General features: G+C 41.8%; 2 protein-coding genes across 2 annotated transcripts; both read left to right on the top strand.

The window, feature by feature from the left end:
* Positions 1-9,572: 9,572 nt before the first annotated feature.
* Positions 9,573-11,255, top strand: LOC118408802. Its single transcript, XM_035809661.1, has one exon. It carries the CDS (start codon positions 9,882-9,884, stop codon positions 11,253-11,255), a length of 1,374 nt encoding a protein of 457 aa, XP_035665554.1. The 5' UTR covers positions 9,573-9,881.
* Positions 11,256-11,419: 164 nt separating this feature from the next.
* On the top strand, positions 11,420-12,751 carry LOC118408801 (the record flags this gene model as incomplete). Its single annotated transcript, XM_035809660.1, has 1 exon — positions 11,420-12,751. A coding segment is annotated over exon 1 (1,332 nt), but the record flags the coding sequence as incomplete, so codon positions are not given.
* Between the last annotated feature and the right edge of the window lie 2,336 nt (positions 12,752-15,087).

Genomic DNA, 15,087 nt, shown 5'->3' with positions numbered 1-15,087 from the left:
TAGCCCCTGACTTGTATGATAAAATTTGATTTTGTAAGGCATCTCCAGAGCTATCTCACTCATTCGCTCGCTCACAGTTCATAACAAAAACTATCTGCATTCCAAATATCATGACAATCTGTGAACCCAAATTATTCCACTCCAACGGGATGATGCAACTACATAGGCGCGGAAAAATCCTGTAGAATTCCGGACAATTGTGCCAATCGGACGTATCATATACTGTTAGCCTAGCCCCTGAGATGTCTATAAAAACACCCTCAAACCACCACATCCTCACCCATTTCATTCTGCGAACGCTTGTTGCAATTGCAATTGCTTTGTGTCAGAACAAGTGTTCACATTTTGTAGGGTGAACATTAACCCTCAAACCACCGTATGGGGTCAAAACTGGCCCCTGACGTATATAATGTGTGTCATTTTCACATTTCTGGTTGAAAACAAATTCCCTCCCATCATTTTCTTTGTATGTATGTCTTACAACTTCTCATACGTTTTTACCGAGATTGGCTCATTGTTGATAAAGTTTATGTACTGTCCAGTGGAGTCAAAACTGACCCCAGCATATTTTTAAACATACTTTTAAGATCCATGCCTAAACTACTGATCGTACGATCACGAAGTTTTCAGAGAATGATGTACATGTGCAACAAAATAATGGTAACTACTTTTGTGTTATTATCATTTTATAAGACGACTTCATGGGGTCATTTAGCTTAAAATTTGCCACCATCTTGAATATTGACTAATGACGTCATCAAATTATGAATGTTGAATCATAAATTTTACATTAAACTTTTAAGCTGGCATTAACAAGTGTGATTTACCAAGAAGACCTTAAAACTTGAATGTTTACGCCAAAATTAGAAAATAATAATAATAAATAAGTAATAAATATGCCTGTCAAATGCCGTTGCCTTGGCAACATGAAAAATGATGAACTTTTGTTATTCACTTAAATTGGTTGCTGTCAACATTTAAGAAAAAGGGACCACGTTTGGTGGCCTTACCATAAGCTATTCAGCGGCTATGTGACTTTGAAGTTGGTGCAGGCATAAAAAATATTACCCGGTCTGAATAGCGTTAGTGGAAAATGTGGTCCTCATGTTCTTTTGCATGAATTATGATAATGGACTAGAAATGTTCTCACCTAATCATGTCAAAACTGTCCCACATAGACTAATAAAGCTATACATATGAACAAATCATTAAAAGAGTCACAAAGAAACTGTAATTGTACAAAACGTTATGGGGCCAGTTTTGACCCCATACGGTAAGCTACGTCACAAAAAAGGTACGGTGGTTTGAGGGTCCATTTGTTTCTAAGTTACGTCAATACAAAATGATCATTTATATATTTTGCAGACTGGCGTCAGCATGGGAGGACAAATTTTATTATGCTCCGTCACGATTTGAATATAGAAAAAAATACAACTCCATGCTGGAAACAATTTCCTTGAACACCTCAAAGGCACAGGTACGTATCAGTTTAGCCCAACGGGGCGGAGGGTGACTTTTGAGGCATGGGCTAACTTTCATGCCGCATAACGCCAGAAAGGCTTACACTAGACTCAAAAGATTCCGTGCGTTGTCATAAATTTAGTTGACAACAATTATATAAAGTATTAAAAAAAATACAACTGTTTGTTGACAAGCCTTTTGGACAAACTTCAGTAACAAACGTTTATTTGCTATATTGCTGCTATTATGTAAATGAAATCCAAAATTAATTGGATGTACAATATAATTAAATTTGCATGAATTATTATAATCTCGTGACGTCATCGGTCAAAATCCAAGATGGTGGACCATATGACTGGATCAAGAATAACTAGCTTATTGTACCTTAGAATGTACAACTACTTGGTATTTGTTTTTAAATTTAAAAAAAAACGTTTAATTGAACGTCTTTAGTCTATTTGTAAGTTTATAGCATACCTATCATTTTTCAGGAAATTCCCATTTTTCATGTTTCTAGCCAATGTAATCATTTATGACCTTATAAGTACGTCAGATTATGTCACAATAGCGTTAACTTTTTAAACATTCTTTGATATTATTTCTACATAATTCTCTAAAAAAATTGGTAAACATATGGTTAAACGTTAAAGAGCTACAGGAGTTAGAAGGGGCGGGTTTCAAAAGACCCCCCCCCCCCCCACACACACACACACAAGCCGTGCTGGATTGTCCAACAGAAAGCCCGATCGAAATAGGGTGAATGTATCTCATTTTTAAACATTGGCAGGACCGTTGTTTTAATTCAAGAATGATAGTAACAAAGGCGGATTTCTTAGATATAGTTGTGTTACTTTATCAAGTCGCTTATCAATTTAATATACAACGGCCTTCGCCATAACGCCCTCACTATTAAAGAAAGAAGTTGATTTGTATTGAAAAATGCATGGCTCTTACCCGATCATGTTTGGACAGAGAGAACTAATATAAAAATCTGAAATTAGAATGCATGTGCAGCCAGCAGTGTTATCTTCTTCTTGTTATTATTCAGCAGTGTTATGAAATGGTAGAAACATATACATATTTACATTTGGTGGTTGTATGTATTATTCAAAATATTTCTTTCTCCAGGTAGGACATTCGGGCATATCTGAAGGCAGTGACACTTACTCATACCCAATAGTTCCATTCCCTGCTTTCATTAAAGCTGTTGGTACAAACAGAACAGACTGGCAAGATCCACACTGGCAGTTGATCTCCGACCTGTGCGCCCCTTGTCATGTGAGTATTAAAGAGGACACGCTTTTAGATGATTAAAAAAAAGATAGTGACAAAAAAAATTCATTCAGATGAAATTTGAACGTTGATTTAGATTTGTAATATTAAGGTAGAAGATTATAATACAAAATACGTGGGTACAACTACTAAAGACACTTTAAGAGCAGTCAAAAACCGTCAGTATAGAGCTGAATGTCTCTAAACACTATCTAGACGGGCTTTTTTTGGATTCCTGGGACGGTGTGCGTGGGGGGGGGGGGGTAACGAGTAACGATCGAGTAACGATCACCAAATTTGTAGGTGATGATGTACAAGTAAAGTTTTACATTATCTGTAATTTTGGTAGCTAGATGGAGTTTACGTGCTCTCCTCAAACACTGGATTCCCATCGACAGGTAATTGCGTTAACGAACTAGACAATATCTGACCTCGTAAGGGTGTTGTAGCGCTATTTTCTTTGTGCTCTTAAACGTCATAGTGGTCGACTAAAGATGTCATTCTCAGTTATTGCTACATTTTGTTTAATAGCTATTCACGGTAGAACCTCCAGATCTAGTTTGAAAGGACAAAACAATATATATCGTCTTCTTGATTTTCAGATAGACTATGATTTCATCATACACACAGAAACAATAGCGCAAGACTACCCGCTGTTCTTTAAAAATGCTGGAATCGTTGGGAGAGAAGACCAACTGCCTGAAGTTCGACAGAGGAAAGGCGATACCTTGTTTTGGGACTTTTATAAACAAATACCAATAGAAGACTTGTGGCGGATAAAAGAGAAGTATAGGGCAGATTATGAGATGTTTGGATATGACTTTAATAATGACATTAGTCGATTATTTGGCCGTTAACTAGTAAGAGAAGTTTTTTTTTTTTATATCCTCGTTTTTACGTTTTTTAGTATAGCGGAAAGTTCATATGTAGACGATTTTAACATAAAGTATGACATTGTGACGTCATAATTACGTAATATTACGTCATAACAATACGCCTATTCGCAATTAATGGCGCGAAATGCATGGAGGATAAAATCCACCATTTTAGGAGATAACTTGCCAATCCGGCGTTGCGTGTGGAGCGTAACGTTTGTTCAAGGAGATGGCGCGTCGCGCGGTGCCACCGTAGGTTATCCCACCTGGCAGGTACGAACACCTGTTCTAAAGAAAATTCTAGAACTGCCAGTTAAGAATAAAGAGCAATTCCAAGCTTTTGAAACCTAGTGTAAGACGTTTGTATGTATTTTACTGTCAATATATTAGTAAGTGGTGTTTTTTTTAAATTCTATTTTCGTTCCGGCAGTAATAGATGAAGAGGTGGACGTTTATACACATGAAGAGCTAAAACACAGGACGGTTGTTCATAGTTATGCAGCTAAGTTGCAGATGCAGTTCTAAAAATTGATTGGTTCGTGAAAGTTATAAGCTCTGATTGGTTCCTGGGAGTAGAAAAAGACATGTACGCACCAGCAAGAACAATTTCGCATATCGGGAAAACATAATTAATGTGAGCTGCTACTGCTCTTTTGTTAGTTTTAATCCAATTATCTCTGTTTGATAAATCATTTCCCATTACACAAGCTACTTCATGAACAAAGGCAAAAGTAAGATCACATTGATTCTATTCCAGAAAATATGTTAATACCTAACGTTACATTACCACCAGTATGGCAGCATAAATGTACAGAACTCACAACTTATTGTATGAAAAATTTTTGAAAGGACATGTTACGGAGAAGATCCACTTGTATTACACCTGTATTACATTGTCATTGTCATCATCGGTCACAGTCTCCTGCTATCACAACATAATCACAAAAGGATCATTAAAAAAGTCACTGGCACTCAGCTGCCAGCAATTCAATACCGTTTATCTCTGCCAACTTAAAAGGCTAGTATGCCAACTGTTTAGATGACCAAGTCTTGCTGTAGATTGACCAATGCAGCACATACCTTGATAATGTTACCTACTGTTGACATGAGTCACGATGAGTGTTATGGGGAATGTACCCTCGAGGATTTTGAAGTCCTTCAGCCGATTGATAGCAAGCTTTACGTGGATCCTAAAGTTTGCAACAGTTTTTTTTTTTCTTTACTTTGTCTCTTGTTATTTGTCGCCTTCGCTGTGCTGCTGGTGGTATTTCTAGTGTTGCTTTCAACAGCATCAGGTCCTCCAGTCCCGGGTGATGAACGCATCAAAGGCTCTTCCGCCAAAGGTCTTTGAAACAAAGGAGATGTGCCCATTTGGTGTGATCCCTACAAGCAGCTTTAAAGTATTGTGTTTTTTATAGTCTGAGACCATGTGGAGGCTTGTAAGTCCAGACATCTATGTCTTTCAATAAATATTTCTGTACAGTCAATTATGCAGCTTATTCTACTACATTGTTTTTTGAACTGTGGTGGCAAAATCTTGGAAATAGCAGCTGGTGTTGGTTTGCCATCTGGAAAATGGCACGAGCATACTCGGCCATGTGGCTTGTTAACCCAATTTTTCTGGGTCTCCGGATCAGTTTTGTTCATTAGTTTATTCCACCTTCTCCGAGCATCAGGGTCTTTTTTGTCAGTGGGAAATTGGTAAAGCTTCAAAGGTTGGGGACAGTTGCATCATCCAAATCCATTTGATGTTCAATGTTTAGGGCCTGTCCCTGACTTCCATTTTTTAAAGTTGATACGTTCCATTACTGCAGCCGACCACTGCACGCAGCTCCATGTTGACCTCCGGCACTTTAAAAAAGAAAGGAAGAAACATATATGATAACTTGGTTTATTTTTTTTTTATCGCACCAACATTACAATACAATTAAAATATAGTGAGTGGACATCTCGCAGCCATAGGCTCAATTGCATGTAAGCCACTATGTTAAAACAATTTGCTCCATCAGTAAATACATTTAACACTATCTAGACCAGGGGGGGGGGCTAAAAGTGCCTGCGCCAACTTTGACGTCATATAACTGTCGAACGACGTGTGCTAGAACTACGAAACTTAGTGACTTTTCCTAAAATATTGGTGGCAACAATTCTGTTTAAATAAATTTAGTTTGTTATTTTTCGTGTTGCCATGGCAACAGGTTTCTGACAGGCATATTTTCCCAAATTTACTAATTTCAGTTTGAATTATGGGATTTCATGGTTTTATTGCTACGTCAAACTTTTTTATTTATATCATGAACATCCTGTGTAATTTTAAGTCACATTTCAAATCAAATATTCATAATTTATGCTAATTTGATGACGTCATCGGTCAAAATCCAAGATGGCGGACAAGACATTTTCAACGATAAATACATGTAATTTTTGCTCAAATACCGTCAAAATCTGTTATTTTCTTACAAAACACAATCACTTGATCATTTTAGTCCATTTCTATTGGGTTTTGGGGTTATATGTGGAAAAAATCGTATTTTAGAAAATTCAAGCTTGTCGATCCAAGATGGCTGACAAATTACGTCATTTTCTGACGTTATATAGACGTCATTGTCGTCGTCATTGGCAACAAAAGACTAAGCAGACTTAGACACTAATAAGGTAAGCTTTATAGTCATCATTTTGTTCAATTCATTTAAGTATAGCGGAAATTTCATATTTTGAAGATTTTAGCCCAAAATATGACATTATGACGTCATAATTACGTCATATTACGTCACAACGATACCAAAAATACAGAAAATATTAAACTACACTAGTACATCATCCCCTCCAAATTTGGTGATCGTAACCCAAGCCATTTTGAAATTACGAAGGGGGGGTCAAAAGAGCCCCCCCCCCTGGTACCAGGAATCCCAAAAAAACCTGGTCTAGATAGGGTTAAAAGGTTAACCCTATCCAGACTAGGGGGGTGCAACTTTGACCCCCTATAGCTCCCAAACAGCGTGTGCTAGAACAATTAAACTTGGTAAGTTTTTCTAAAATATTGTTGGCAACAATTTAAGAAAAAAAAATAGGGAAGTTTATGCTTTTTCGTGTTGCCATGCAACGGGTTTCTGAAAGGCAAATTTTACAAAAATCACTAATTTGGTTTAAAAATGGGATTTTAAGATTTTCTTGCTAAACTAAACATCTTTTTATATATCTTTGATATCTAAGACATCTTAGTTGAACATTTATAATTAAAATATTCATAAATTATGCTAATGAGATGCCATGATTGGTCAGAATCCAAGATGGCCGACAATATCATGATGAAAAATATAACAAACTTATTTTCCCTCAAATTTATTACTCCTTGGTATTTTCTTAGAGAAAACATTCATTTAAACGTTTTTGATCCATTTTCAAGGGGTTTTAGCGTTATATGTTGAAAAAAATTTATCTTGAAAAAATTTAAGGTTGATAATCCAAGATGGCGGATAGCTAAACTACAGATGACGTCATTCTATGACGTCATTTTGACGTCGTTGCGTCGGCTTTTGACAACAGAAGTCTCATAACAATTAGATATTAATATGAAACCTTTATTGGTAACTTTTTGAGTGAGATATTTAGGTATTACGGGAATTCCCCGTTTTAGCCAAAAATATCAATTAATGACGTAATAATTACGTCATATTACGTCATAATGATAATAAATTTTAGGAATTATAAAATACGATGAGCACAACCTTCCCTGCAAATTTAGTGATCGTACAGTAAGCCGTTTTGAAAATACGAAGGGGGGCGTTCAATCTGACCACGGTGCTTTTTAGTCAAGCCAGGATGCCAGAGTGGGGCGGCGTACTCCAGCATAGGTCGGACGTAATATGTATATACCGTTACAAGGTCTTTGGTTCGTAAGTCGAATTGACGCAGTCTGCATAGGATGTGTGGCCTCTGGTTTCCCTTCTTCAGAGGCGGCGGCACCAAATTTCGTTTGGGGGGGCGAACTTTTACTGACAGAATTGTACGGCACATGTAGCGCCGAAGGCGCTACCAGTCGCGCCGAAGGCGCGACCATCCTAGGGGGGTCCGGGGGCATGCTCCCCCGGGAAAATTTGAAATCTTGACCCTCTAAAACGCCATTTCCTACGTTTTGACGCGCATATTTTGCTGCCAGACTAAGCTGAAATTTGATGACAATTCTGTTAGAAAGACACATGGTTTTAGCGAGGGCGATGCCCCCAAAATATATTCACGATTCCGAGTGTCGAAGGTGCAAGCTGTCGCAAGGTTGGTCTGGGAAAATTTCAAAATCTGTACCCTCTGAAACGCCATTTTCTGTATTTTGGGGGACAAATTTTGCTGAGGGACTATGCTAAATCTAATGTCATTTTTGTGAATAAAAGAGATGTTTGAGGGCAATGACCCACGCCTCAACAAATTTTCACCATGTCGTTGTGAGCGCCGAAGGCACAAGTCATCGCTAGGGAGGTCCGGACAAAATTTTGAAATCTTGACCGCCTAAAACGTCATTTCCTGCATTTGAGGCTCACATTCTGCTTGTAAACCAAGTATAGTACGATTGTAAAATTTCTATTAGTTAAAAAGGTTTTTAAGAGCGACGCTCCCGCAACATATTGTCCTGCGCCGACATGGCCAAAGACGCGAGACGTCACAAGGGAACACTGGCGAAATTTTGAAATCGGGACTCTCTGAAACGTCATTTCTTGCGTTTTCAGGCGTAAATTTTCCCATTAGACTAGCGTGATTTAATGAGATTTCCATCATCAAAAAATACACAAGGTTTCAGCTTGATTTTCTAGGGGGGGGCGACGCCCCCCCAACATATTTTTCGGGGGGGCAGCCGCCCCCCCTGCCCCCCCGGTGCCGTTTCTGTGACGTGAATCACTGCACGAAAACCCTAATTTCCAGGTGTTTCAAGGGACTTACACACCTGTGATATGTTCTGTGTCCTGGCTGTGTACATGACTTTCCTAGTTTTGCGTGTAATATCCTTGTTTTTTTCCCTACATGCCTAGACTCGCACCTGTACAGAAATTTCTAGGAACCTTGCACCAGACGTGTGGGGGAAATAGGCAGACAAAAGCCTGGCGGCGCCTATTCTCAAAGGAAAGCTTGAGTCGCGGGTTACTACTGTTTACCGGCAAATACTACCCTTGCAACCCAGCCTAGGCTATGCTTGGACAATTAATAAGCAATGAGGTTTACATTTTAAACACAAAATAAGGGGGAGTGTAGGGGGTATTGAATGATTGGTATGTCTACCCGTGACATCGTCTGACAGAACAAAATGGAACAAAATACAACTATAAAAAGAAACGGCATCAACATTTTTAGAAATACCATCAAGGTCAGAAAGAAAGGTCTATAGAATACTAAAAAACAATCATAATTAATGAAACTGTGATTTGTATGGGCCGACATTTCAAACTTATTTAGAAATCCTACGGTCGACAGGTATTGAGCGCCGACCGCAGTAACTCTGGTTTACCCATGCGGGCCATGCATTGTCATTTCTACATGTCGGAAAAAAATGCTAGGGATAGATCTCGGCTTCTAAATAAAAAAACATGTCTTAAAACAAGGAGGTTTCAATTTCTTTCCTTAAACAAACTCGTCATTTTCATTACAACAAGCTGACCGTCACAGGAGCGGACGGTTCTTGCGACCAGTGCGACCAGGACGTGTTTCCCAGTCGTCCCATGCCCCGCATGCCGGCTGGTTAGGTCAAGTTTGATTGTGGATAGTTTCCGAGACTGTGGAGACCACCTCGGTGTGTGAACTTTGTTTGTATGTCTGGACTTGTCTGAGATACGGACGTTTTTCAACCGCCGAACCCCTCCATCGGTCTCCCCTCGGTCACGCGGGGCCCCCACCCCGCCTGGCTCACGCGTGGTAGGACCGGGCTGCGGTTTACCTCCGGATCGATCCACCAGACCTTCGAGGACGTTTATCTCGCTCAAAGTATTAGTCTCACAGGTCAGTGTCGCATTCTACACGTATTCTGCTTGGTTAATTTCAAGTCTTGATTCCACTGAAACCTGTAAAGTGTGTCGCCACCACCCCTTAAACTAAGGGTGGCATCTCCCAGCTGTCAAGGCAGGATCCCCTCCCCTTGTTAGTAGGGTGAGGCACGCGGACTCGGCTGTCAAGACCCCTCGTTAGCGGAGTGAAGCACGCGGACGCACGGTCAGGCTAGCCCCATCTGGGAGTGGTTTCTATAGTAACCGCCAAGTGTCTGGTTTTTCCCGCCAAACACTAAGTCTGAAGATGCCTACCGTGTCTAAATTCACCAGGCAGCGCAGCGTTAAGGTTACATTTCTCCAGGTCGAAGATGCCCAGTTTAGTGATGCCATTGAACTGTTGAAAAAACATGGGGTAAACCCACTGACCGACATCGTGGGAATACAACGGAGAACAAGGGGAGTATGTGAGATCACCTTCAAGTCCCAATCATCCCTCGCCAAAGTGAGCCCTCGACTTACATATGACAGTGCAGTTGATGTCGAGTTGTACGGCTCCGGGTTGACAGTGATAACAGCCTTTGGCATACCTGTTGAAATGGATGATAACTTTATCCGCCATCGGCTCAGAGAGTTTGGTACTGTAGAGGACAGCCGTTTCCTTACCTATGCGAACCAAGGTTTCCCTGAAATCCTGACCGGTACTAGGCAGTATCGTATGAAGATCACAAAGCACATCCCGAATTCTATCCGTATCGGCAGTGAACTTGTGACCTTTAGGTACAACGGACAGCCGAGGATCTGTCACCGCTGTGGCAGTGACGAGCATTTTGTCGCCGCTTGTACAGCCGTTAAGTGCACCCGCTGTTTTGAGATTGGTCATTTAGCCACCGATTGTGACCAAGACATCAAATGTAACATCTGTGGAGGGGAAGGTCACTCTGCAAGGTCGTGCCAACTCAGCTTTGCAAACAGGCTGAACGTCACCACTAGCTGGACCAAGATCACCCCTACACAGCCGAACGACAAGAGTGTAAAGAAACCAGTTACACCTGGTGAAAACGAGTATACCAGTCAGAGTTCAGTACAGGACAACACACCGACAGTCCCTAAGGTGGTGGTGAGTACGGCTGAGCCCCAAAACGGAGTGGTGAGTACGCCTGAGCCCCCAAACGGAGTGGTGAGTACGCCTGAGTCCCCAAACGGGGTAGTGAGTACGCCTGAGTCCCAAGACGGGGGTAAAGAGCCGCCAGGCGGTGAGACTGACATGGAGGACGCAGAGGACTTGGTCACCAGCCAAACTGACGGCCTCCTTCTCAAATTAGACGACTCAGGGGATATCAGCGCCGAATACGAAACAGACGAAGAGAGTGTCAACAAACGACCTCTCCCTTCAAGCCAGAGCGACTCCGATGACGCGGACACCTCTGCAAGACGAACCGGAAAGGCAACTGGTAAAAAGATAAAGAAAGACGCAGATGCAAGTCCTAGCGAGTCTGATGACTCGGACACCTCTGCAAGACGAAACGGCAGGGCAGTTGAAAAAAAGTCTAAAAAAGATGCAGACGAGAAGGGGACAACTAAAACGCTCCCTTCTCCTGGTAAAGCCTTAGTGTCTTACAAGACCAAAGTTGTCCCTTCATCTTCCTTACGGAAGAAGGGTAGGAAGGGTCCGAAGTAACTGACATTATGTTCGACAATCCTTTGACAACGATTTGGTTATTTCTCCTCGTCGCTTTGTCATTGCGAATAGGTACAGACATTGTAACAACCGGATCCACCTATCTTAACCCACCTATGGATCCCACACAACAAAATATCAGACACCCTGATACTGCTTCAGACATGACGGAACTGTTGCTGAACCCAAACTCGAAAAACTTACTGACCATGGTACATCTCAATGCTCGAAGTTTACTACCCAAGATTGAAGAACTCAGATCTTTGGTATCCACGATGAAGTTCAGTGTTCTATGCGTAACTGAGACTTTGCTAAGTAGTGATATTGTTGACCGTGATATCGAACTGGAAGGGTACCAGGTGTACCGGAAAGACAGGAACAGACATGGAGGTGGCGTCTTGATGTATGTCAGTGATTCTCTGTACACGACAAGACGTGGTGATCTTGAGAATGACGAGATAGAATCTATCTGGTGTGATGTGACCAAAGCCAATACCAATCTCTTAATCAATTGTTCATATCGCCCGCCATCAGCAGATGACACATTCTTTGACCTATTCGAAACTCAGATTCAGAAAGCAACGGACCAAGCACATGCTGTTAAAGTGATCCTCGGAGATTTCAATGCAAAGAACAGCAACTGGCTTAACAGCAACACAACTGACAACCCGGGACGACAACTTGACAACATTTTCATGAACCATGGTCTAGAACAGGTGCTTCACGAACCGACCCGTGGGAGGAACTTGTTGGACCTGATTGTCACCTCCCATCCAGTAATGTGTCACCAAACGGGCACCTTAGCTCCCCTTGGTGACTCTGATCATCTCGCAACAGCAACTGCGCTCAACCTAAAGGCAAACCACCACAGCGGAAAACGCCTCGTCTGGTTGTATAGCAAAGCGAACATTGAAACCCTTCACCAACACATTGCAGCCGCCCCCTGGGATATCAACCACGTTTTTGACTCCATGGACGACATCTGGGATTCATGGTACAACATGTTCATTGCCATATGCAAACAACACATCCCTCACAAGTTTGTCTCTACCACTAGGACAGCAAAGCCCTGGATACATTCTAACAAAGAGATCAAAACAGCTATCCGTAGAAAACACCGCCTACACTCCAGAGCGAAACGGATAAATACTGAGGTAACGTGGGCCACCTACAGAAGACAAAGAAATCTAGTGACTGCACTCACAAGAAGGGCCGAGTCAGCTTACATTGAGGAACTCGTGAATGATGTGGAGACTGGCAACACCAGGCGATTCTTCACATATGCTAAATCTGCTCTGGGAAATACCTCAACGGGTATCCCAGCTCTTAAAGTCGGTTCAGCCATACTGGAGACTCCGGAAGAAAAGGCTAATGCCCTGAACAATTTCTTCATAAACCAGACTGATCTTCCCGCTAGGAATGACCCAACTCCGACATTCCACCCGACAACTGTCCCGGGAACAGTCTTGGATTCTGTTCAGCTGTCAGTTGAGGAAGTACGACAACAACTAAGTTCTCTGAAAGTCGGAAAGTCATGTGGACCCGACGAAATATCCCCCAGGCTCTTACGCCTAGTAGCAGATCCGATCTCAGCTCCTCTAACCTGCCTGTATAACAAATCTCTCCAACTCGGGCAGGTACCTTCGGAATGGAAAAAAGCTAACGTAACCCCCATTCACAAAGCCGGTAGCCGCCACCTCTCAAACAACTACAGGCCTATATCACTACTGAGCGCAGTGTCAAAGGTTATGGAAACCCTGGTGAACAAACGTCTAATTGCCCATATAAATCCGATACTGACTGACCACCAAAGCGGATTTAGACCACTTGACAACACCGCACTGCAGCTGTGCCGACTAATGGAGGAATGGACTGACGCCATGGATAGAGGACAAATTGTAGGCTGCGTATTTCTTGACCTCCGAAAGGCCTTTGACAAGGTCTGGCACGCAGGACTTCTTGCTAAATTAAAAGCATACGGGATTAATGGCCCCATGCTCAACTGCTTCACCAGCTATCTCTCCGATAGACGACAACGTGTCGTCATTCAGGGAGTAGGCTCCGAATGGAAGTCTCCATTAGCCGGAGTGCCGCAAGGATCCGTCCTCGGACCGACACTTTTTATACTTTACATCAACGATCTGGCCACTAGCCTTACACAGTGTCAAACAAACCTATTTGCCGACGATACATCACTGTCTTCTTGCCACCGCTCTATCGACAGCGTAGTCGCATCACTAAACAGTGAGTTGACCTCTGTGTCAACCTGGCTTTCAAAATGGAAACTAGAGGCTAATATAGACAAGTGCAAAGTCATGTTTATTACGTCTCGCGCCCTTCCACGATTGATTCCTCCTGTGATCCTAGGAGGAACTGTTTTACAGGTTGTCACCAGTCATAAACACCTAGGCGTCACTGTCACAAATACCCTGTCCTGGTCAACACACGTAGAGATCATCTCAACAAAGGCTAGGCGATCATCCGGACTACTATGTGCTCTACGGAAGAAGATTCCGAAGAATCTACTTCTCAGGCTATACACTATGATCACAAGACCAAGTCTAGAGTATGCTGACATTGTCTGGGCCGGCCTTACCAAACGTGACCAAAAGATTCTGGAATCTGTCCAGTACCAAACCACCAGGATTATCAGTGGCCACTTCGGACTACCGTACCCTTCATACGAACGTCTCTACTCCGAACTATCCCTACCGTCACTACAGTACCGACGCAAGTTCCATACGGCAGTAACCATGTACAAACTGTTGAATGGACGTTGCCCCCCACACCTGCAAAGTCTGCTTCCCCATGCACGAGCGTCTGCTATCGACTCCCGCTACCCCCTAAGAAACAGACTTAGTGAACATTTGACTACTCCTGCATACAAGACTACACGATCTCAGAGAACATTTGTTAGCAGAGCAATTTCCCTCTGGAACTCTCTCCCCAGTAGTACCCGTACAGCTAGCACCATCAGCTCCTTCAAAAATAGACTGCGCACGTCGCCTGATAACAAATACTCTGTAAACGCTTGATAAAGTATATCATAGTTTCCTAATAGTCATTGTATTACTGATAGTAGCTATTGATGGCAACAACTACTGTTCCTACTGAACGATCTGTACTGTAGTACGTATACATTATAGCGTTCAAACATGTTAATCGCTGACTAACTAGCCTTATATAGATAACCGAGTAACATCATTTGTATCATAGACTGACATTCTAGATCGTACGACTGCTAGTCAAGCTGTAAACACGGATCACCTCTGTAGTCAAAGTTACATGTATCGTTAATACTGTTGTATACTGTATACTATTGTATAACGTATATTGTAATGTTACCAGGGCTAGCCCTTGATAATAGCCTCAGGCTAGTTGGGTAGCCCTGGCTGTATTTCTCATGATTATACAGCCGAATAAATCAAATCAAAATCAAACAGCAGTTCGTTATTAGGATGTGTATTGCATTGTCTAGCACAGACAAAGGCCACAAACGCCCAGCGTTTATTGAATCATTCTTATTTTCTTCTTTAATCATTTTGCACTCTGAGATTCATTTTCAACTTACATAAATCTGAACTGCTGCAATAGATTTCTTATAGATTTCAATAGATTTAATCAGTTGCGAAATCAGCCCCTTTGCATGAAGAGCTAGGAAAATAAACTAACCAAAGAAGTTTAATTCGTATATGTACGATGTTTTATAGCTGTAAATACAGAGTGCCTGCCGCGTCATGGCGAGGAAATTGAACTGGAACGACGTTGAACATAGGGAAAAGATAGGACTGCGAGCTTTTTGAAAAGAATGGAGAGAACACGGGACAAGATA

This window comes from Branchiostoma floridae, unplaced genomic scaffold, assembly GCF_000003815.2.
Source record: "Branchiostoma floridae strain S238N-H82 unplaced genomic scaffold, Bfl_VNyyK Sc7u5tJ_425, whole genome shotgun sequence".
In the NCBI taxonomy this organism is placed as follows: Eukaryota; Metazoa; Chordata; class Leptocardii; order Amphioxiformes; family Branchiostomatidae; genus Branchiostoma; species Branchiostoma floridae.
Note: the sequence above shows the minus strand (reverse complement) of the source record. Positions and strands in the feature narration are given on the sequence as shown.